This window comes from Notamacropus eugenii, chromosome 1, assembly GCF_028372415.1.
Source record: "Notamacropus eugenii isolate mMacEug1 chromosome 1, mMacEug1.pri_v2, whole genome shotgun sequence".
NCBI classification, from domain to species: Eukaryota; Metazoa; Chordata; class Mammalia; order Diprotodontia; family Macropodidae; genus Notamacropus; species Notamacropus eugenii.
Window position 1 is genome coordinate 269,322,753 of NC_092872.1, and position 23,106 is coordinate 269,345,858.

At 41.8% G+C, this 23,106-nt stretch overlaps 1 protein-coding gene across 12 annotated transcripts in view; it reads left to right on the plus strand.

Moving 5' to 3' along the window:
* ANK3 (ankyrin 3) overlaps nt 1–23,106 on the plus strand; it is a 715,857-nt gene that overhangs the window by 332,703 nt on the left and 360,048 nt on the right. For 4 of the 12 annotated variants that reach the window (XM_072628880.1, XM_072628884.1, XM_072628888.1 and 1 more), the window contains exon 1: nt 19,032–21,902. The exons of 2 other annotated variants lie outside the window; for them this stretch is intronic. In XM_072628880.1, the coding sequence (XP_072484981.1) occupies nt 21,789–21,902 (114 nt within the window). In that variant the 5' untranslated portion in view covers nt 19,032–21,788. Of the gene's footprint in view, nt 1–2,469; nt 21,903–23,106 lie in introns of those variants that run through there. 6 more of the 12 variants (XM_072628886.1, XM_072628890.1, XM_072628896.1 and 3 more) reach the window with 5 other exon arrangements.

The following is a 23,106-nucleotide window of genomic DNA, read 5'->3' on the forward strand; positions in this document are numbered from 1 at the left end:
TTCAAGATTATAAAACTTTAGTGAGGCAGAAATGATAGGAATTGGTATAATAAGTACTTATAAGGTCTCAGCATCAGTAATATAATAGAGTAATAATAGTAATTCTGTATTTAATCACCATACTCCATAAAGCCAATTCAGAGATTCATAGTTTTGTAGCTGAAAGGGATCTTACACGTAATCTAGCCAAACCTCCCTCCCTTTGTGTTACAGATCAGAAAACTGAGAACCAGAAGAGAGGGGGATTTTTCTGATACCACATAAGTAGCAGTAAAGAGCAGAGTCAAGATTTGAACCCAATCCAATCAACTTTAGTGGATGCAGACTATAGGCAAGGCCATTGGCTGGGTTTGTGCTCCAGAAAAAAAGGCAAAATAGACAACAGGCCTTGTCCTCCAAGAGCTTGTGCTCTGTTTGGGAAACATAGAGAGAAGTAAATATGAGTTAAGTCAGGAAAGGAAACACATTTGACTGTTAGAGAGAATCACTGAAGATTTTCTGTCGCGGGTGGTATCCAACCCAAGCCTTGAAGGCTGCCAAAGGCAGGGGTGAGATGTGAATGGGTTTGAGGCATGGGAAAATGTCCTGTGCAAATATAGAGGTGTAGATGGTGGACCTCATTTTGAGAAGAGCAAATAGGGCAGCTGGGTTGGAACACAGAGTGTATAAAAGGGAGTAATGTCAGATCAGCATGGAAGGGTAGGCAGGAACAGTTTGTCAAGGAGAGAGGGAGAGGAAGAAAAGAAGGAAAGGGAGAGAGAAAGAGAGAGAGAAGGACAGAGAGGGAAAAAGTGAGGGTGGTAGCAAGAGAGGAGAGAGAGAAAGAGGAGGAGGAAAGGGAAAGAGAGAAGGGAGGAGAGGAGGAAGAGAGAGAAGGGGGAGGGCAGGAGATGGGGAGAGAAGAGGAAAGAGGAAAGGGGAGTGGTGGGGAAGGGAGACAGAGAGAGAGAGAGAGAGAGAGAGAGAGAGAGAGAGAGAGAGAGAGAGAGAGAGAGAGAGAGAGAGAGAGAGAGAGAGAGCGCAATCTAACCCAATCCATCCCCAGCTTTGCTCCTTTACTATCTATGTGACCTGTACCAGGAAGGGACTGGGCTACACCATCTCTAAGGCCCTTTCCACAGCTGGGTCCTACACAGAAGTCCACCTTCTTTGCTGAGTTCTCCTCCACAGCCCAGCTCCCCAGAGAACTTCCCAGAGTCAATTCTTGAGTCAGGTTAAAATGTTAACCTCATTTTCTCAGTCAGACCACAAGTCTTCATCAAACGGTAACCATGTACTACGCTCTGTGCTAAGCACAGAAAATACAAAGACAAAAGTGAAAAAACCCTTGCTCTCCAGGACCTTGTGATCTATTCAGGGAAGATAGAATTTTTATGTTCTGTTTATCAGTGGAGACATGCTGTTTGGCCAGTCTGTTAGTCAATCAACAAGCAAATGTGCCACATTCTGCGATCCAGCACATAGTAGGCACTTAACAAATGTTGCCTGACTAGAGAGCCATCTTGCTCACCATAGTTATACCATTCTGAATGAAAGGTCATCTCTGGGCACCTGAGAGATGCCAGATGGTTGACCTCTCTTGACTGAAAGCTCTGATTTCATGACACCCTGTACCTGAAGCTTTTTTGAATCCCTCCAGCTGTTGTGCCTCCCTCCACTCTGAAATGACTTTGTATTTCATTTGCACGGGTTTTGGAAACTCATCCCATGACAGACACCAGCTCTGTAGCCCCAAATGGTCTAGTGAGTGCTTTTGATACCCTGGCTCATGCAGTTGTGTGTACTCTCCTCTGGGCTGCTTCTTTTCCCCATTAGGATAGAAGCTCTTTGAGGGTTTCTTTTTTATCTGTGTCCCCTATGTCCAGCACAGTTTTTGGCACTTGGTAAGTGACTGATTAACAAGAAAAGAAGCAGCTGCCATCCCCTGAGTGCCAGGGCTGCCTTCAAGAATGTCAGGAAGCTGGGCATGTCACCTGCAAGCCGTGGGCTCCCCGGCTCTGTTTTGAATGGTGTACAGCCCTAGGTGTATCAACAGCCGGGGTCAGTTAATAACAACACGCTGTCAGGCAAAAGACGTCATCTCATTCATTGCTATGCAGCTGGGTGCCTTCCTCACCTGGTAGACACGGCGATTAGTTAACCTAGCCTGTGCTCGTAGCTGAGGCCAGGAGTCCAGTTAGGTCTAGAGAAGGATCAGTACTTCTGTGAAAAGCCCAGGTAGCATGCAGAGGTCCTGACTAACATTCTTTTAAAAACCAACCAAAATACCTCTTTCTCTCTCTCTCTCTCTCTCTCTCTCTCTCTCTCTCTCTCTCTCTCTCTCTCTCTCTCTCTCTCTCTCTCTCTCTCTCTCCCCCTCTCTCTTTTTCTCTCCCTTTCTCTCCTTCCTCCTTCCCTTCTTTCTCATCTTTCTTTCCTCCTCCTCCTCCTCCTCCTCCTCCTCCTCCTCCTCCTCCTTCTTCTTCTTTCCCTTTCTTCTCTCTCTTTAACATTAACTACCTTTCTGAATGTTTTCTTTCACTACCCCTTCCTCAAAAACCATTCTTTATACAAAAAGTAAAAATTGTGGGCAAAGGGGAAGAGTTCAGCAAAATTAACCAACATTGAAAAAGTCTGATTTTATAGGTTGTTCCCCCCACCCATAGTCCCTCACCTCTGTAAATAAGTATATGTGTGGAGGGGAGAGAGTGGCCCTCTCTTACCTTCTCTTTGATGTCACATTTGGTTAATAATAATAATGATAATGTAATAACGATGATATTGTTTACACATATCACCTTAATGTTTGCTAAGTGCTTAACAAATGTTATCTCACCCAGCAACTCCCCAGCGAATCAGGTGCTACTATTATTCCCACTTTACAGATGTGGAGACTAAAGCTAACTAAGGGAAATTGGTTACTTACCCAGGGTCACACAGCTAGCAAGTCTCTGATTCAGGATTCAAACTCAAGTCTTCCCAATAATTCCACGCTCTATCCATCTAGCTATCCCATTATAATTGGTCATTATAATTTTGCAGCATTCAGTGGAATCACAAGGAGTCAGACACAGCTGAACAACAAAAGCAACTATTACTATGCTAAACCCTGGAGATAAAAAAAAATGATCCACATGAAATAATCCCTGCCTTCAGGGAACTTACATTCTTTTGGGAAACTTGGAGAGCTTTATATAGAATGAATACAGATTAGGTAGAAGGTGTGATCCTTGCTTTTGAGGAACTAACAGAAATAAGAAGAAAGGAGGTCAGGCTGGGCCAAAGAAGAAGCAGCCCCATTAAGAGCAAGAGCTAGGGGAGACCTTGGAGGGTCCCCCAAAGTAAAAGGAACCAGAGACAACCTTCAGTGTTTTGGGGAGATGTTCTGTAAAAGATTATGGAAAGTCCCAGAAAGAAGTCTTGGATGGGCTACAATGGACACTGGTGACTGATGGAGGGAGGACCCACACTGAGGAAGGCTTGATGAGCTTCGGTAGTGGTTCATTGTTACCATAATCTATATGTGGTATGGTGGATAGGGCTGGCCTCCAAGCTGAGAAGACCTGAGTTCAAATCCCCCCTCTGACACATTCTGGCTGTGTGACCTACAACCACTTCACCTCTAACATTCACCCCTCCTTAGGCAAATGTTTGGGACTGTAAGTTGGGGAAAACCAACTAATATTGGTAGAGGTAGTTTCCTCACCTGGGAGTTCCTCATACCAATGAATCACAATCCTAGTCCTTCTCCTTATTTTCATCATTGTTTTTTATTAACTATATAAAAGTGTAGGATAGATGTAGTGCCTTTTATTTATAGATATGTGTCCCCCAGTAGACGGTGAATTTTTTGAGAGCAGAGGCTGTTCTCACTTTTTGTAATTGTACTATCTCCAGCACTCAGATACTTGTGGATGTGTCAGTTGACTGATCAATGTAGACCTGAAGCTCTGATGACATTGTTTTAGGGAGCTCCTTCTCTACATGCAAAGATCAGTACCTAAGAGCTGCCTGGTGCACACATGAAGAGATTGAGAGACTTCTCTTTGGTACCATGGACAGTGTGTGCCAGAGAAAGGAGCTGAGCTTAGGTGTTCCTGCCTCCAAGACTGAGCCTCTGCCTTCAGTATCATGCTGCCTTCTTATTACATATGTGCACATACACATGCACATGTACACACTCACATACATGAACACTTATTTGTTCTACATGAGAGGTCTCAGAAGGAAACCAAGAATTTCCTGTGACAGTGAATCAGGACTGGCCTCAGAGTCAGGAAGCCCTATGTTTGAATACTACCTTTGAGGTTCTGGCACCGAAGAGCTGTGTTGTGTCACCCTGGGCAAATCCTCTCAGTGTCTCCAGGCCAGTCTCTAAGACTGTGAGCTGCCCAGAAGGTTCTGATATAATAATAACAATAATAACAACAGCCAATTATATTATATGTGCTAGGCCCTGTGAAAAGTTATAGGGAAACCCCCCAAAAAGACAAAACCATGGTCCCTCAAGGAGCTCAGACACAAATAGGGTAGACAACAGGTGGCCAATTGTGTACAAATAACAAATACAGAGTAGGTGGAAGAACCATCTCATTCATTACTTGTGTGAATATTTACATGGTCCATATTATTTCACAAAATCAAAGCTGGCTGGAAAATGATTAGTTTAAAATAGTCACAGGTGTCAAATCCTTCCTGGCAGCCTGGCCCCTATCCCAAGCTGTCATTACCAGTGTTTGCTTTCATATACCAGAACAGATAATGAGAGTATTTTTAAAAGTAACTGTTTTTGCTTTTATGTGACAAATATAACTGTTGTTTCTAATGGCCCACAATGAAGCGAATGGACTATATACTTAGGCCTAGAAAGGAATTGGATGTGAGTGTGAGAATCTGGCTTTGTGTGTCCTTCCATAAGTATCTGAACACTAGAGGATTGTGAAGCCTTCTTCCTTCCAAGGCACAGCCAGGGTCACCCATTGATTTCTCACATTGACTCCAATTAAAGTTATTTCAAGACATATTGAAAAAGATGGAACCAAAATAAATTTTAAATAAAAATGGGCTTTTGTCATATACTGGGAGCCATGGTGAAATATTGTGAAAGGAAAACAAATCAAATCTTTCCTTTCCTGATAATTGTTTGTCTAATTAGCTTTCAAGTTCAGTCCTTTGGATTGAATTGGAAGAGACAAACTGGGAGTCACAGGTATAAGCTCACAAACCAGATGGATATTTCTCTCTTTAGAGAGACCTGATGAAGAGAGTAGGGGCTCTACTTGAGCGTCCTCTCATGGGGAGCGAGTCCTCTAAAGTCAGAGTAATTTCCTTAAATGTATTTGTTTTATTAGTAAATAACATGGTCTATCAGCAGAGAGCTGATGAGAACTTCTGCCCCTTCAGGAAGACCTGAGATGTTGAAGACTTTGAATGCTACCTCGGACACTTACTGGCAGCAGCACTCTAAGTAACATTTAACCCCTTTCTGCCTGTTTCCTCATCTGCAAAATGGAAATAAAAATAGCATCTACCTTATAGAGTTGTTGTGAGGATCAAGTCTGCTAACATATCCGAAGAGCTTTGCAAACCTTAAAATGCTGTATTAATGCTAATTTGATGATGGTGATTGATGATGATGATGATGATCTACATTAGGAAGGGACCTTAGAGTACATCTAATTCCAATCCCTCATTTTAGAATTGAGGAAACTGAAGCCTGGGACTGGTCCAAGGTCACACAATCCTTTACACATGTGTTTTATATTGGATGGTGAGGATGGTGCAGAAATTAACAAGGAGCCTGCCATATGCCCTGACTTCATACCTCTGAGGGTCAGTTGCAAAGGCAGCTCCTGAGAGTGTTAACAACTGTGGAGCAGGAACTGGCCCAAGGCTCCCAACGAGCCCTCAGATGGCCATGGTTTTCTGTCACTGCCAACTAGCACAAAAATTTAATCAACGACCTTGAGGTGAATACTGGTCTTTCCCCACTGCTAATCCCCAGAGCCATCTGGTCTTACCCTTTCTCTCAATAACACATGAGTTTTTAGGGAGGAAAATCAGTTCTATTATTATCATTTTTGCATTAAGGACAGTTTTGATATATTAAAACAATTTGTCTTCTCTATGGCAAACAACTCATTCGGCTCTTAGAAATATTGTAATATGAGCGAAGGCATATTTTCCTTTCAATTTAGAAATCTGCATGTTATTGTTTGAAATTTCAGATCAGCTGTTTGAAGATGAGTAAATCTGTAAATTGTCTTATGAAGCAAATTGTGTTAACTAAAATCACTTAACTTCCCTTGGCCTTCATTTCTTCATCTGTAAAATGGGAGAGGGCAGCTAGGTGGCACCATGGATAGAGCACAAAGTCTATAGTCAGGAAGACTCATCTATATGAGTTCGAATCCTGCTTCAGACACTTACCAGCTGTTTCACCCTGGGCAAGTCACTTAGGTCTATTTGCCTCAGTTTTATCATCTGTAAGATGAGATGAAGAAGGGAATGATAAACCACTCCAATATTTCTGCCAAGGAATCCCCAAATGGGATCACAAAGAGTCAAACACGCCTGAAAAATGACTCCACTACAAAATACAAGGATTGAGTGAGATCTGTGAGTTGGATATGTTACCTACTAAAAGGTTTGAGTTGGTGGCTGATCATAAATCAGAATTCATGAAGAATTAGGCTCTTCTTCATATGCCAGAGGAAGCAGCTCAGAGAGTAGCCTGACACAGTCAGATTAATGGTCTCAGGGGAGGTAGAATATCATGACAAAGGGTGGGCCATCAGAGCTGTCTTCCAGTACATCAAGGGTTCTTAACCCAGGGTTTATGACCTTGTTTTATTTTAAAATATTTCAGTAATGATATTTCCATATATTTGATTTTCTTTTTAATACTATATTTTATGGATTTAAAAATACAATATCAAGAAGAGGTTCTTAGCTTCATTGCATTGCCAAAGGTGTCATGATACAAAAAAATAAAAGGCTCTCCATCAGTTCCCTGAATTGCATGAAATACTATCATGTCAATGGGATTGGGCTTTTTTTCTGCTTGGACCTAGAGCAGAACCAGACACAGTGTGGGGGAGCTTCAGAGAGGCAGATTTGGGCCTGACATTAGGGGTATCTTCCTAACAAAGAGAGCATCCCACAAGTGGATGGAGCTCCCTCAAGAGGGAGGGAGTCCCCCATCCAGGCAGTGGAGTGGGACTCCAGGCTCTTGGGAGGGAAGTTAGAGAAGGTACTTTTTGGTAAGCGGGGGATTAGACTAGTTGGCTCTTGAGGACCTATAGAACTCTGACAAGTCTTGTGAGCTACAGCCTAGGAGAGGCCAGCAGAGGCTGAAAGACAATTGGGAAATAGTGTCTTTTATATGTGCATTTTGGGGAAAGAAAATTTGTGCAGGATATGCTTAGGATCCTTGCCATGATCAAGGAGTAAATTACATTTTTAATAAGTTTCTTCCCATTTTAAGCTAGGAGAAAGAAAATAAAAATATACTTCTCTTTTAAAACATAACTCTTCTTGATTTTATAAGTTCTAATAAACATGTCGAGTAGGTTAAGAAAATGCACTAGTATCAAGAAAAATAACATGAATCAGACCATCTAGTGGTCTTGTATAACATATTGGATTTAGAACTGGAAGAGAGAGGAGGGAATAAACATTTTAGTGAATGCTTACTACGTGCTAAGTGCTTTACTAATACCTTCTCATTTGACAGAGGAAGAGATCTCAGAAGATTTTTAGTCTAATCCTCTTATATTACAAATGAAGAAGCAGGCTAAGAGAGGTTACATGATGTACAGGAGCACACAACCAATACTAGATGGAGATAACAGCCCCAGGATTCAAACCCAGGGTTCTGCTCACTAGATCAGGAACTATTGTTCATCTTATATGAGTATTCCAACACTGAGCTCAATGCCTGGCACATAGTAGGTCTTCATTCAGTATCTGTTGGTTGAGTCATTGATCTTTTCATTCAAATACTTAGCTACCATCATCTACATCTTCTTCCTCAAAATGAGAAGGATGAGATGATGATGAGATGAGATAATGAAGTGACAGAAAAGGATGGAGAAGGAAGAAGACGAGTAAGACTCCAAACATCTGGAATTAAAGGCATAGTTAAATGACAGACTTACTCTTGGCTCCTTAGAAGGTACTCAAAATACTGGTTAATAATCATTATGTTTGTTACTTTAAAATTTCCTCGGGAAATTCAAGGATGACAAACCAGATAGTGTTTAAAGTGACTTACTGTCTTATGGTGATGAGGATGGGAGGAGAGGAGCAGTGTAGCCTCAGCTGGTATCGAGTACTAAAGAACACCTACATTATTATTTTTTATTCCCAGACTTTCAAATCTTCAGTGTCCTTGGGAGGTGTTTTCAGGCTCAATGTCACCTTAGTCTCTCTCTCATATAGTGCACAGGAGCCCAAGGAACAACCTTTGACAATTTTCAGAAGTTGTGAGACATAAAAATGAGATGGAAAAGAACAAAAGGGGCTAATAGGAAATAGAAATATAAGAAAAGGGAAGGGGTGACATGAAAATTCCTTGTTGGCCTCCATGAATGTGTCTCCAGCCTTGGAGGAATTAAGTTTCTGGATGCTGAAAAAATTGCCAGCCTGGGGAATTGTGTTTAGTTCTGGGTACTGCATTTTGGGGTGGCCATTGATTGGCTGGAGAACAGGATAAGCATGGTGGTGAATGGCCTCTAGTTTATGTCACAAGAGCATCAGTGTAAAGATTTGAAGGTGTCCACCTGAAGAAGGGAAGGCTTGGGAGAAGGCTAGGATAGGTGGTTTTGTGTATCTGAAGAGCTGATTGGTGGAAATCTTGTTATTCTTGGGCCCAGGGGACAAAAAAGAGGAGCTATGATTGGAAGTTGTAGAGGGAGAATTTTGGCTCAGTGTAAGGGGAAAAAATAGTCCTACTGATGTATTCAAGGTTTTTAAGCCAAGCATTTGACTGGGACTCTGATAGCAAAATAGAGATTTGTGGGCTAGGGGAGAATATGATTATAGGTGTGTGGTTGGAGATGACAGATTATTTGTGCAAATTGACTATGAGTCAATCAACAATTAACTGACTGACCAGACTCAAAGAATAGTCAGGCGTTAATAGATCAATGTTTATAACACTGAGGCAAGTCTCTGTTGTAGTGCCCCAGGAATCATCCCTTGGCCTTGTGCTGTTCAATAATTTTACCTTTGGCTTAGACAAAGACCTAAAAGGTATGGTTGGCAAACTGGAGATGCCGTGGAATTAAGAAATAACTAAAACGCTCTTCATTAAAAAATACTATTTTATGAACATCTTCTGTTGTCATATACATTTATGAATCTATCCCTCCCCCCCCCCAGCCAGTAAGCCAGTTCTTATAGCAAAGAATTAGAAAGAGAAAACATTTTTAGAAACTGTTCATCAAAACTAACCAACACATTGATTGTCTCATAATACATGCAGTATTCATCACCCACTCACAGTCCCTCATCTCCTCCAAGAAAGGAACTCTTCGCCAAGGCCAACCCTTGTTGTTATCATTGCAAACCATTCAGTTTCATCCTTATTCCCCACTTCCAGCCCATGTACCCTATCATATCCTATCCCATGTTGCCATATAAGCATTAGTTGAAGAAATAAGGAGTGCTTAGCCTGGAGAAGAAAGGGTATCCTAAAGTAGAATAGGTTGCCTCAGGATCATAGATCAAGAACTGTAAGGGACCCCAAGGGCCACCTAGTCCCCTTCATTTTGTAGAAGAATAATGTGAAGCCTAAAGAGGTGACTTTGCCAAGGTCACACAGGTCACAAGGGCCAGAGGTAGGTCTTCTGACAACAAAGGCCAGTACACTTTCCAGTGCCCAATGCTACCTCCCAAGAATGGTGGATTCCCTCTTACTGAAGGGCTGTAAGCAAGGCTGGATGATCCCTTGTCAAGACCACAGTAGAGAAGATTCTTAGTTCCCTCTGGGCTGGACAAGTTGACAGCCTCCTGTTCCTTAATTCTGTGGTTCTGTGAGCTTAGCTCATCTTGCCATTCCCACATGAAAAGAATGCCTCATTTGAGGCCACAGGAAAAAGAGCACCTTATGGTATCCCAGAAGGAGAAAATCTTATGTAATGTCCTACAATGGCTATTTTCATTGTAAAGGGAGTTAAAATAGGGGACTCTCCCAAATGGCGTTAGGTCACTTGGAGTACCAGCCAGTCTCCCTGGTAGACTCAGCATTGCCACTCCTAATGGGCAGTGTGGGAGAGTAGACACCAGGACTCTAGTCCTAGAATTGCTCCTCACTAGCTGTGTGACTTTGAATAAGTGAATAAGTGTCCCTGGGCTTCTGTTTCATCTCCTATAAAAAGAAGACATTGGCACAGCTGGTCTTTGAGATCCCTTGCAGTTCTCCAATCACTGGTCCCAAAATCTCAAAGTGAGAGGACTTGATGAGCTGTTCTTTGAGGTACTCCCTACTCTAACATGTTGGGCTTCTCTGTACATGTGGATTTGTTTTTGTTTTCTCTGAGGCTCAGGCTGTCTCATAGATGTTGGTTATTTCTGGTGACATCCCTGGGAGGTAGGTGAGAAGCAGGTGTTCATATTTTAGCTTTACAGATGAATATGAATAGACTGCATAAACTCCATTTGTGTGCTTTTTGAAATTTCCTGGCAGTAAGTGTAGGTGGGAGCCAACAACATGGTGTGATTTTTTTTAAGACCACAGTCAGTGGGGTCCTTGGTGCTGGGAAGAATTGTAGCTTCAATTTTGGAATTACTTGAACAGTTTCATTTAGGCATACCCATCCTGGGTATTGTTGAATAGATGAATGAAGTGAGCCACCATAATCCCTCTCTGATATCCCTGGTCAGAAAGTCTAGGAAACCACTCATGGTCAGCAATTCTGATCCTCCCAGAATCTCAGAGTTATATGTTAGGAGCTCAGATGCCATCCGATCCAACGGATACTGAAGAGTACTCAGAACACACACACACATGCATGCTCACACATATACAAATACACATGCACACATGTGCATGCACACACACATGCATGCTCACAGAGACATTCTTTAGATTTGGAGCCAGAGGACTTGGGCTTAAACATTTAACCTCTATTTATTACTTAAAATGATCTTGGACAAATCACTACCTCTCTTCGTTTTGAGGGAGTTGGAATAAATGACCTCTGAGGTCTCATCCAGCTTTAAATACATGATCCCCTATGTGTCTCCAGCAAATGGTCAACCAAAGTAGATGTAGTCTTCTCCAACTTACCTATAATGAGATCCTCCAAAGACCTGATGAACACATTTCTGAATGAGAATCTTTTGGCCCAAGATCTAGAAACTTACCACTTCTCTTCCTTACTCCTTGGCAAGTAAGTGCCAGATAGTCTTAGTACTGAGATTGGGGGAAAGTTTTAGAAGAGGTAAGATATAGAGCAGAGCAGCTAGGTGATGCTACAGTGGATAGAGAACTGGCCTGGAATCAGGAAGATTCATCTTCCTGAGTTCAGATCCTCAGATACTTACTAACTGTGTGACTCTGGACAAATCCTTAACCCTGTGTGCCTCAGTTTCCTCATCTGTAAAATGAGCTGGAGGAGGAAGTAGTAAACTCCTCCAATATCTCTGCCAAGAAAACCCCAAATGGAGTCATGGAGGCCTAAACACAACTGAAATGACTGAACAACAGTAACTACAAAAATATTTTTTGAACCCATATATATGCTTTTAAAAAAATGCTGTATATGCAAGTCACTCCCCAATTGATAAATGGTTAAAGGATATGAACAGGCAGTTTTCAGAGGAAGAAATTAAAGGGATCTATACTCACATGAAAAAAATGCTCTAAATCACTATTTATTAGAGAAATGCTGAGATTAGAGAGATTACTCTGAGGTAAAAACATCACACCTTCAGGTTAACAAGATAAAACAGGAAAATGATACATGTTGGAGAAGATGTGGGAGAGTTGGAACACTAATTCATTGTTGATGGAACTATGAGCTGATCCAACCATTCTGGAGAGCAATTTGGAACTATGCCCAAAGAGCTATAAAAATGTGCATACTCTTAGACCCAGCAATATCATTTCTAGGGCTGTATCCTAAAGAGATCATAAAAATGGGAAAAGGACCCACATATACAAAATATTTATAGCAGTTCTTTTTGTAGTGGCCAAGAACTGGAAATTGAGGGGACACCCATCAATTAGGGAATTACTGAACAAGTTGTGGTATGTGAGTGTAATGGAATACTATTGTTTTGTACTATTGTATAAGAAATGATGAACAAGTGGACTTCAGAAAAACCTGGAAAGATTTATATGAACTGATAGGCAGAACCAGAAGAACATTATATGCAGTAAGAGCCACAGTGTGGGAGGATTGTATCTGATAAACTTGGCCCTTCACAACAATGCAAAGACCTAAAAGATTTCCAAAAGATTCATGATGCAAAATGCCATCCACATCCAGAGAACGAACTATAGTGTCAGAACGTAGAATGAAGCAGGCTATTTTCTCTTTTATTTTGGTTTGGTTTATCTCATGGTTTCTACCATTCGTTTTAATTCTTCTATGCAACATGACTAATGTGAAAATGTGTTTAATAAGAATGTATGTGTAGAGATCATATAAGATTGGATGCCATTGTGGGAAGGAAGGGGGGAAGAAAGAGGAGAAAATTTAAAACTTATGAAAGTGATTGTTGAAAACTGAAAACAAATAAATTAATGATAAAAAAAATTGAAAATTTAAAAGTGGCATATGGTGCTTTTTGAAAAAAACTTTGTTATATTTTGTTTTTATATCACTTTCACCCTTTATTATGTCCCTCTTCTCTTCCCCATCCAGCAAGAGCCAATAGTAAAGAATGAGAAGAGAAGACAAAAGCAGTTTATAAAATTAACCAACATATAAATCATGTCTGACAGTTATATGCAGCACTTTCCACCCAGAGTCCCCTCCCCTACTCCTTCAAAGGAGAGAAGGAGGTGAATTCTCCTGTCTCTTCTTCAGAGTCAAACTTGGCCATTATGATTATAGGACATTGGGCTTTGGCTTTTATTTTGTTCTTTCAGTTTATATTATACAAATTGTAAATACTGTCTTCCTATTTATGATTTTCATTGCAAATTTTCCCCTCATTCTCCCTATTCTTTCTCATTTGTGTGCTCTTCACCCCTGATCCTTAGACGCAGAAAATCTTAGAGCGGGAAGCGCCCTTTAATCACAGAATGCATGGAATTGGAAGATACTCTGACGTCCTCTGTCTCCACCATTCATTCTACATGTCATTCTACATGTCATTAGAGCAAAACCCTCATTTTGGAGATTATAGGATCAAATGACTTCAAGCTGCAAGAAACCTTAGAAATCTTCCAGTCATTCTCAAAGTGTGATATAGAACTTCTGGGGGTCCCCAAGACCTTTTCAGAAGATCCAAGAGGTCAAAGCCAATTAATATGAATATGTTCTCATTTTGCATGTAGCAAGCTATAACTCATGTAAACAACAGCTTTTTGGAGGGTCCTCAATAATTATTAAGAATATAGAGGGGTCCTGAGACCAAAGAGCTTGAGAACCACTGATATAGACCAAATGCTGATTTTAGAGATAAGGAAACAAGGGCAGGTCACTGAACCAACCACTAATGAATCTCACTTTTCTCACATGTAAAATAATGGACTGGACTTTGATGTTCCTTCCAGGCCTGTGTTCTTATGGTCACTTGATCCCTTTCATCCATTATTTATTAATAAAACTATTAATCAATCTAAAATAAAACAATTCAGTCAATCAGCAAGCACTTATTAAATACTTAACTGTGTGCCAAGCACTGGGCTACATGCTGAGGATACAAGGAAAGAGAAGACCATGGTCCCTATCCTCAAGAAGCTCCCATTCCAAAGTGAAATGGGGGAGGGGAAAATGTGAAGAGCAATGAAACTTCAAGATATATTCAGAGCGAAACAGAATGTAGTCATCAGGGGAAGGAAATGGGCTGAGGGGAGGTGGTGGGGACTGGGAGAACCCTTCCCCAGAGCGTAGAGTTTGAGTGAATTCTTGAAGGAAGCCAGGGTTCTTCAAGGCAGAGATGAAGTACTGCATTTCAGGCATGGGAAATGGACACAGCACAAACTTTCAGTTGGGAGATGGTTGGGTGAGTCCAGGAACAGCAAGTTGGGCATTGATGCTGGATGGTAGGATCTGTGGAGGGGACTCAAGGCTAAGGAGTCTGGAAAGGTAGGAGGGGACCAGGCTGTGAAGGGCCTTAGATACCAAAGAAAGGGTTTGATATTTGAACCAGGAGGCAATGGAGAGCCACTGGAGTTTATTAAGGAAGGGAGTGGTGACCTGGTGGCTCAGAGCTTCCCTTGGGGAAATTCCTCCCCTGTCTCAGTACCTCACAGAGCAGGGTTCCTAGGGTGTCACTCTTTACCATTTCAGGTAAGGTATGTCAGGGGAGTGACAGTCCCAGGTCTGCAGGTGCAGGAAGAGGCTCCTTCAAGCCAGCCCTCCTGGATCGACCGCAGGGAACTCAGGGGAAGCCAGCTCCGTGCACCTGCCCCATTCGCCCCACGTCAGGCCAGAGCAGCAGCTGGCATGTTGATGGCCAGCTGGCTGTGTTTCGAACATCTAGGTCAGATTGGGGCAGGATGTGTAGTGCTGTTTAGGATGAGGAGGGCAGGCAGAGTGCTATGGCCAGCTGCTTCTGGAAAGACTCTACATGTAGCTGATAGACAGGGTACCCAGGCAGAAGGAACTGCTGGCCACCCAGTGGTGTTTCCACCATATTCTTGGGGGGGACTTTTGTGTCACACTTAATCAGGAAGACTAGGCATTCTGGCAGCCTCTTAGAATTGGGAGGTGATTTCTTGATAAGCACAAGTAGTGTGCTCATCCCCTTCCTCCAGAGTTCAGAGCCTGCTCAGGCTCTTTTGACAACATCATTTTTTAAGATGCCAGAGATAATGAAATTACAATGGAGCCAAATATAATTTTTCATTGGGAGGTAAAAATATTTTGACTTCTCTTTTGGCTGAGTCTGCTCTGATCTGAAGGCAGCTGAAGGGGGAGGAGCTTGGAATATTTCTCATTCCATCGAGCCACATGTTTTCCTCATTCTTCTGAACCCTTGTCAAGATCGCTAAGTCTTACTCTGAAATATTTCTGTTATCTTTTCAGTTTGTTTCCTTTCCGCTCCTCATTTCCCCCATAATTCCTATCTCCCTGTAACAGTTCAGCTGTAAGTCATTAGAAACTTCTGAATCTTCCACAAGGTATCGGCCCTAGAGAAAGGACATCAGGCAACAAATCAACAGGAATTCATTAAGCTCCTACCCTGTGAGGTGCGGGAATTTAAAGACAAATAAAAAATAGTCCCTGTAGTCAGGGGTCATACCTTATGGTGGGGAAGACAACATTTACATATCTATGGACATCTTTGGCAGTCCAGTGAAGTCCATCCAAGGACACCTTCTCAGAATAATGTTTTTAAATAATCAAAACACACAGGATTACAAAGCAAAATGTGTTGAAATATAGTTACAATATTTTTAAGTTCACAGACTCCAGGTTAAGAACCCTTGATCTATACCTATGTATAAACCTTATACAATACCAATAACTAGGGCAACAAGCAATGACTTCATGTAGAAGAGGGTATTTGAAATGTCATAAAGGAAACCAGGATTTCCAAGAGGTAGAGGTGAAGAGGAGTGCATTCTAAGCATGAGGGACTGTGCAAAAGTATGGAGGTAGGAGATGGAATCAGATACAAGTGAAGAAAAGCAAGCATGGTGGGGAGTCATGTGTACACTCTATCAGGGAAACAACATGTTTACACATAAATATATACAAAATATGTTTTAAGTGAAATAAATACAAGGAAATTAGGAAAGGGAGATGATAGCAGCTGAAGGGATCAGAAAAGAAATGATGCCTCAGGTGAACTTTGGAGGAGATAGATTTTGAAAGGCAATGAAGAGGAGGGAAGGCATTCCTGGCATGGAGGACAGCTTGGGCAAAGACATAAAGATGGGAAATGAAATGTTATGTGTGTGAATTTTTTTTCTCTTGGATCACACATTTTTTAAAAGGTCATTCATGTCATCTGACAAATGTCATATTTGAATGTCATCTTGCAAAGCTGACAAGCTTTCCCTCCAAAAATGAAAATAGTGCCAGCTGCAGGTAGCGCCTGGATTTTGTGGAGCACTCCAGGGTATTATTGGGATTTCATTTTAAGAAGATTATTTATGAATAAAGTATTGATTCAGGAATGAATATAATTTCATAAGCTTCATACCACATGCCCCACTGGAAAGCAAATTCTACTGAATTCCAACGCTTTTTGAGCTCTGGTCCAGTAATGTTACAAATGAACCTTGACATCCTTCATCAGGAATTATTTGCAAAAGGGGTGATAAAGAACCATCCATCTGACTGGGGACAAGGAAGTCATCATATGATTTAGAGCCGAAAGGAAATTCAGAGGTCACCTAGTCTAAAGCCTTCATTTTAGAGATGAACCGAGGTCCAGAGGGTTTGGGTCACTGGCCCAAAGCCATAGAAGTAGCCCTATGTCCTCTTTGACTTCATATGTACTATTTTACATCACAACAATCATTCCTACAATGACTTTAAACAGTTGGTTTAGATTCATTTTCATTAGGGACTGTTGGAAATCATGGCAAATCTCTAGCTGGTTTAGCAGTTGTCCCAGGGTGATTGTGATTGGAGGTCAAGGAATGGATGAGATGCACTTTGGAGTGAGGCCTGCTTCAGGTCATTGATATTTTTTGTAGAGTAGAAGTTGCCTGGAAAGGGATTCCTGACTGGTCAAATGGAAGCTAACCTGACATCTTGGGGTTCCTGGGGGCTCCTGCTTCTGAGTTTCGCCTCCTCTCCATCTCCAACTTATCCCCCTGTGCAAAGATAGGACTTGTGTAGATGGTCTGAACTGAAGACCCTCAAAGACAGCCCAGAGCTCTGGACCTGGAGTCCAGAGAATCTGAGTTTAAATCTGACCCCAGGTACTAACTAGCTGTGTGACTCTGGGTAAGTCACTTTACCTCTAGACCTCAGCTTTCTCATCTGTAAAAGGAGAATATAGCATAATATTAGCACCTACTTCACATGGTTGTTGTAAGAATCAAGACAGATAGATAAATAGGTAGATATAGATAGATACATATATATGTGTATATACACACACACAGGCATATATACTTATGTATATATACACATACATGCATATATACATATATATTATATATACTATATAAATATTCCTGTATATCACTTCACAAACTTTATAGTGCTTTATAAATGCCAGCTATTATTATTATAATAATATTTTCATTCTTATTATTAGCCCTAGAATCTTTTTCCCTGATAATAATTCCTGAATGGGATGAAGTCTTGAGACTTACATTTGGATATTTATTTTTCAAAGTTAAACTCTATTCAAGTTAATAATTTTTAAGTTTTTCTTCTTATCTATTTGAAAAAAAAAGCCTTTTCAGGATGGCTGGAACTAACATCTGATGTTACATCAGGCATGTTCACTTTTAGAAACCACCAGCAGCAGTTGAGAGAATGCAGGAATGAGGAACACTAGCATCTCAATGGTTTCAGTGGCTAAGTGTGTGTGGTAGAGGATAGACAAGGGAAGATCAAGATCCCAAGATCCCAAGATCCATACCATGACATGAGGGATTTCCACTGAGGTCACATAATTCTGCATGGGCAGAGTGGGTCCTAACCCTGATGGGGAACCTCAATCTCCTGTGCCCCTCCCCACAACCAGCCTAGGTCATTGTGGATTTAAGGTCTCACTTGTTCTGATGACTCATCAGCACCAGCTCTCCCTGTCTTTACCTGTAAATGAGCCCCATGTTATCTAACTGGACCACCACTAAGAAACTATTATGAAGGAATGGTTATTCCAGTATATAAATTCAGGTTACATCTATTCATTGTTGTATCACTCAATAGATAAATACACCCACACACATATATATATCTACATACATATATGTACCTACATATACATACATATAGTGCCTAGAATGGGGGTTCATAACGTGGATTCTGTGGATAAATTTCTGGGCCTCTGTGAATTTGAATGGGAAAAAATTGCATCTCTTTTAATATAATTGGTTTCCTTTGTAATCCTATGCATTTTATTTTATCCATTTAAAATCAATCTTCTGAGAAGAGAACCCATAGTTTTTGTCAGATTCTTAAAGGGGCCCAGAAACCACACCACCCCCCTACCCTGCCAAAGTTTAAGAAGCCCTGACCTAGGTTGTGTCAAGGATTCATTCACTTTTTCATTTCAATTTAGAGCCAAAGGGAGACCTTAGATGTCATCTAGTCTAACTTACTTGTTTTTATAAATGAGGAAACCGAGATCTGAAATGATTTAGAAATTCACTCATTGGTAATAACTGGCAGAGTTGGGATTTGAGCTCAGACCTTCTGATTCTAGATTCGATCCTCTGCCCCACGCTTCATCGTTCTATTCATTCAATAAATTCAACATTCAACAGCATTGTTAAGTGTGTCCCAAGTGCAGAGCATGGGGCAAGCTGCTGGGGGAGATCGCAGGGCATGGAGTTGAGACAAGATCCCTACCCTCCTAGGGTTTAGACTCAGGTGGAGGGAAAAGAAACCAGTGTAGATGACTGGCAGTAAAGGCTTGTGTGATGCAAGGGTAGAGGCTAGGAAGATAAGTCATCTCAACTCCTGGATTTTGCTAGGGAGCCCAGAAGTAAATAGGTCAGAGCATTGTTGAATAATACATGCTATTTGTTTTCAAAGTTTCAGATTAACCTTTGCTGATCTAAACCAAATTAAACCGATGAGGGCTCTGCTGTTTTTAATCACTCTGGGATCTTCTACAGCTTTCATTCTCTCTCTCTCTCTCTCTCTCTCTCTCTCTCTCTCTCTCTCTCTCTCTCTCTCTCTCTCTCTCTCTCTCCCTCTCTCCCTCTCCCTCTCTCTCTCTCTCCCTCTCCCTCTCTTTCTCCCCTCTCTTTCCCTCTCTTTCTTTGTCTCTAACCTCATGAAGGGATTTCTTTGGCCAAAAAGGCCATTATAGCAGTATTTCTAGAGATCCTTGGTGTCTCTAATATAGGGGGAAGAGAAGCCTTCCAGGAGTCAATGGGCACCTTGCCAACTTTTCCACTGAACTCTTCAATTATTTTATAGGAGAAAAAATTGTATTTCTGTGACTGTTCCTGGAAAGTGTGGAATACTTTGTATATGGAAAATACATGCAAATAAAGTCTGTGGATTTCTTCCTACCTTCCTGCTAAAATGACTTAAACAGTTACTCCTAGCAAAGAGGCATTTGACTTGTTTGATAAGGGTATGTTGGGTTGGGGTCATTTTCTCTTTGGACCCAGGTCACTGAATATGGAAATTGTTACTCACTCTTTTACAACATGGAGATTTCGGATTTCACACAAGCTGTCTTCAAGAATCTGTGACTTCCTGATACAGCAGAAAGAACGCTGGTTTTAGAATCAGAAGATCTGTATTTGAATTCTGCCTCTGATACTACCTGCATGACCTTGAGCAAGCCTCTTACCTATTCCTAGACTTTTGCTTTCTCCTCTATAAAAGAAAGCATTTGGACTGGATTGAGCTCTGAATCCCATTTGGATTGATTGAGTTCTGAATCCCCTTACAGCTCAAGACCTCTGACTTTTTGGCAAACTACAGTCCTCTCAGAGGGTTCTCCCTCCATTGATAAACTCTCTATGATGTTACAAGTTGCCATGGCTGAAAAAGTCAGATAGGCTTTGATAAATAGATAGATAGGCTGCTCCTAGCCATGACACCACCAGGGGACCCATAGCCCAAGCCTTTTTAACTTGGTGTAGGACAGAGCTCTGTGGTTAGAGCTGACATCTATTATGGAATTAGACTCAGGAGGCCCAAGTCCAAATCACTCTTCAGAGCTTTCCTAGCTGTGTGTGACCTTGGGCAAGTCATTTACTTCTCTGGCCCTCAGCAGACTTGTTTATAAAATAAGAGGTTGGACTCTTCTATGTAAAGTTAAAAGTTGGACTCCACAGCCTCTGAAGCTGATGATTTTGACCCTCAGGGGCTATCATAGTACAAACCAGGAAACTGCTTGAAGATGACAATGAAACCTGGGCTAAGTTTGTATTTAAATTACCCATCTGGATCTAGAATCCCCTGCAGACTGCCTTCGCTTTAGGCTCCATAGCTGAAAGCTGGGGGTGCTTTCCAGTTTTGTCATATGCCCCCAAAGCCCTCAGAAGAAATTTCTGCCATGAAGTCTCAAGCATGATGGCTAGGTTGTGTCTGTTTAGGGATATCTGTACCTTCCAGTTATCAGAGCATGTCGAGGGTGCTCCTTAGAAACTCAAACAGGGCCTCACGTGAGCTCTCTGAATTTGGGGTGCTATGCTTCAGACCAATCCTACGCCTGAGCAGCCAGCCCTGCAAAGTCTTGGGTACTCACAATCATGAACCCTGGGTCTTTGGAGCAAACCACATATCCTGACTGTGATCTGTTCATTTCATCCTGTCGGGCTTTGTGAAGGATTTTCTTTATGCCACACAGGACTCAAATCCTTAGTGTTCCATTTCTAGATAATATGAGGGATTTTTACATAAAGCCATTGGAGCATCTTGCTTGTGTTTGGGGGGTAGGGAAGAATTCTTGCGTGTCTTATGCCATGCTTACACTGCAGTTTTTCTTGGGACTTCTGCAGGCCTTGAATATTGCTGCTACTTCCCCCTCCCATGATGAATATTCATCAGCTGCAGTCATTGAGGGACTCAGGTGTCAGGAAGAGTAAGGTGATTGAGGCCAGCCCTAATAATCTCCATATTTAACCAGTGGGACCAGGGGATTCCCATCCTGATCTCCTGTCCTGGGGCCGTGGGCTACAGGGAGCGAGCGGTGCTAAGGACCCTCAGATGAATCAGGCATCTGTTCGGCACGCCAACACGATCACATCTTTCTGTGTGATGTGTTGTAATAAGCATGTTGGTTTTCCAAAGACAAGGCTTTCTGTAATCTTCTCCCACCAAATGCACTGGGATTGATAATTCAGCATAAAGGACGCACTGTTGGGAACAGCAAAGCGTGCATTGTTTCCCACATAATGTACCCAGGGTCTCCGTAGCAGAGTGACATTTTATTTTTTTAAAATTTATTTAATTTTACCATCAGTAGTTAACCTAAAGTCGGAACTGCTCCATTCCTCTTAGAGGTTAAATGATTCTCCAAGCAGCCTTGGCAGGGCTGGATAAATTCAGCCCTGTCCTTTTTTTGAGGGTTTCTAAAATAGATTTTCAGAATTGGTGCTGGTTGGTGTCTGCTGCCTGTGTGGTGACTCTGGATTTTTTCTCCTACGGGGGAGCATCCTTTGCTGTGTTCCCCCTTCCGTGAAGAGACTTAGGCGCTTCCAGCTGGTGGCAGGGGATACAGCCACAATACAGCAGCCTTCTCTGTCCCAGCTGTCTTTTTCATTACGTTAAATGCATTACTATGGCTGCACCCTTTTGCAAAGGCTCAGGTAAAGGAAGGTGTAGGAGGAAGCCGGAGACCAGGCATTTTTCTTCCTAAGCCTAAGCTTCGGACAGCATCTTTGTATTTTCAATGTCTCCCTGCTTCTGGCCAAAAGGACTCTTGTCAGTGATTGAAATGTTTCTGTGAAGCTGATAAAGGTGCCCGAGGAGATCACCTTTTTTTTTTCTACAAGGAAGCTCTGTTTCAAAGGATTTTTTAAATGCAATATGGCTCATGCAGCATCTCAATTAAAGAAAAACAGGGATTTAGAAATCAATGCTGAAGAGGAGCCCGAGAAAAAAAGGAAACACCGAAAACGGTCCCGAGATCGGAAGAAAAAGGTACCTTTGCGTGGACCAGGGCAAAGAATCTTGCCTGAATTCCTTTGTTTTGTGTCCAGCAGAAGCATGTTGGGCTTTCTTTAGACAGAGGGTAGATTCTGGGGGAAGCAACTGGGACCGGCTAATTAGAGGAGATGGTGGCCCCCAGCTATGGGATTTGTAAAGAAGTAGGATGCTTTATCTGATGGGTGGATGGTTGCGGGGATGATGCAGAAACTGTGTGTTCATTTCACATAGGAATTGTCAGGTTTCCATGACACAAAAAAATGTGTTACAGGGGAATTCAAAGTAGTTTCTCAATAATAATTTCAAGGTTGGATCTGAAGGAAGGAATATAAAGTTACCCTTGCTACTTCTTAAAGGTCTTTCTCATGGAAGATCCATCTTTATGCAGGAACCGTGTCACATGTGCGATTTTCCCCCCAAACAAATCTGTGACCTTATAGGTATAGCAGAAAAGTCATTTCCTGCTTGGTGGTCGGTTTAGTTTTATTTTCCTCCTTTTTTGCCTTGATTTCTGAAAGGGGTATCAGGTTGGAAAACACTGCAACAGAAGTATGGGAGAATTAACTTTCTTTTTGTCAAATCCATCTCAGGATCACAAATGCTGATCTTTCTCTCCTGACTGATTAACTTGAATGCAGAAATTTCTGTAGCACATTGAGACCTGCAGCCTTCAGCACACTGGCTGTTTGTAGGCTCAGGGTAGCCACTGATGGTAGCTCTGTAGTTTTGTTTTGTTTTCCCATGTTTGGAGGAAGAACAGGGTGGGGGCATATTCTAGGTCAGTGGTGTTACATTACAGTTGAAAAGTCCTTGTTGAGTGTCTGTGGTGGCCGTGCCCTTAACTCAGACACCTGAGTACCAATCTGGGAGATGAGGCCCTGGAGTACTTTCTTCATCTTCCATGACAGTTAATAGAATTTGACCAAAAGTACATGATCTGAATCCAGACATCAGATTGTAAAGCATTTTTATGTGTCTTTGTGAGAATCCCCAAGGGATGGATCATCTTAATTTGCTTTGAGCACTGAGGCGAGACACTTTCTAAATGACATGTAGATTCCTTTCAACATATGTGCATCTTTTTGGCTGGGTTGCTGTCAACGTTTTGCTGCCTTTTTCGTTTGGTTTTTCCGTGATGCTGGGAGCACACTCCATACAGGATACAGGCCTGGGGTGCTGACTCCTTTTGTTAACATGG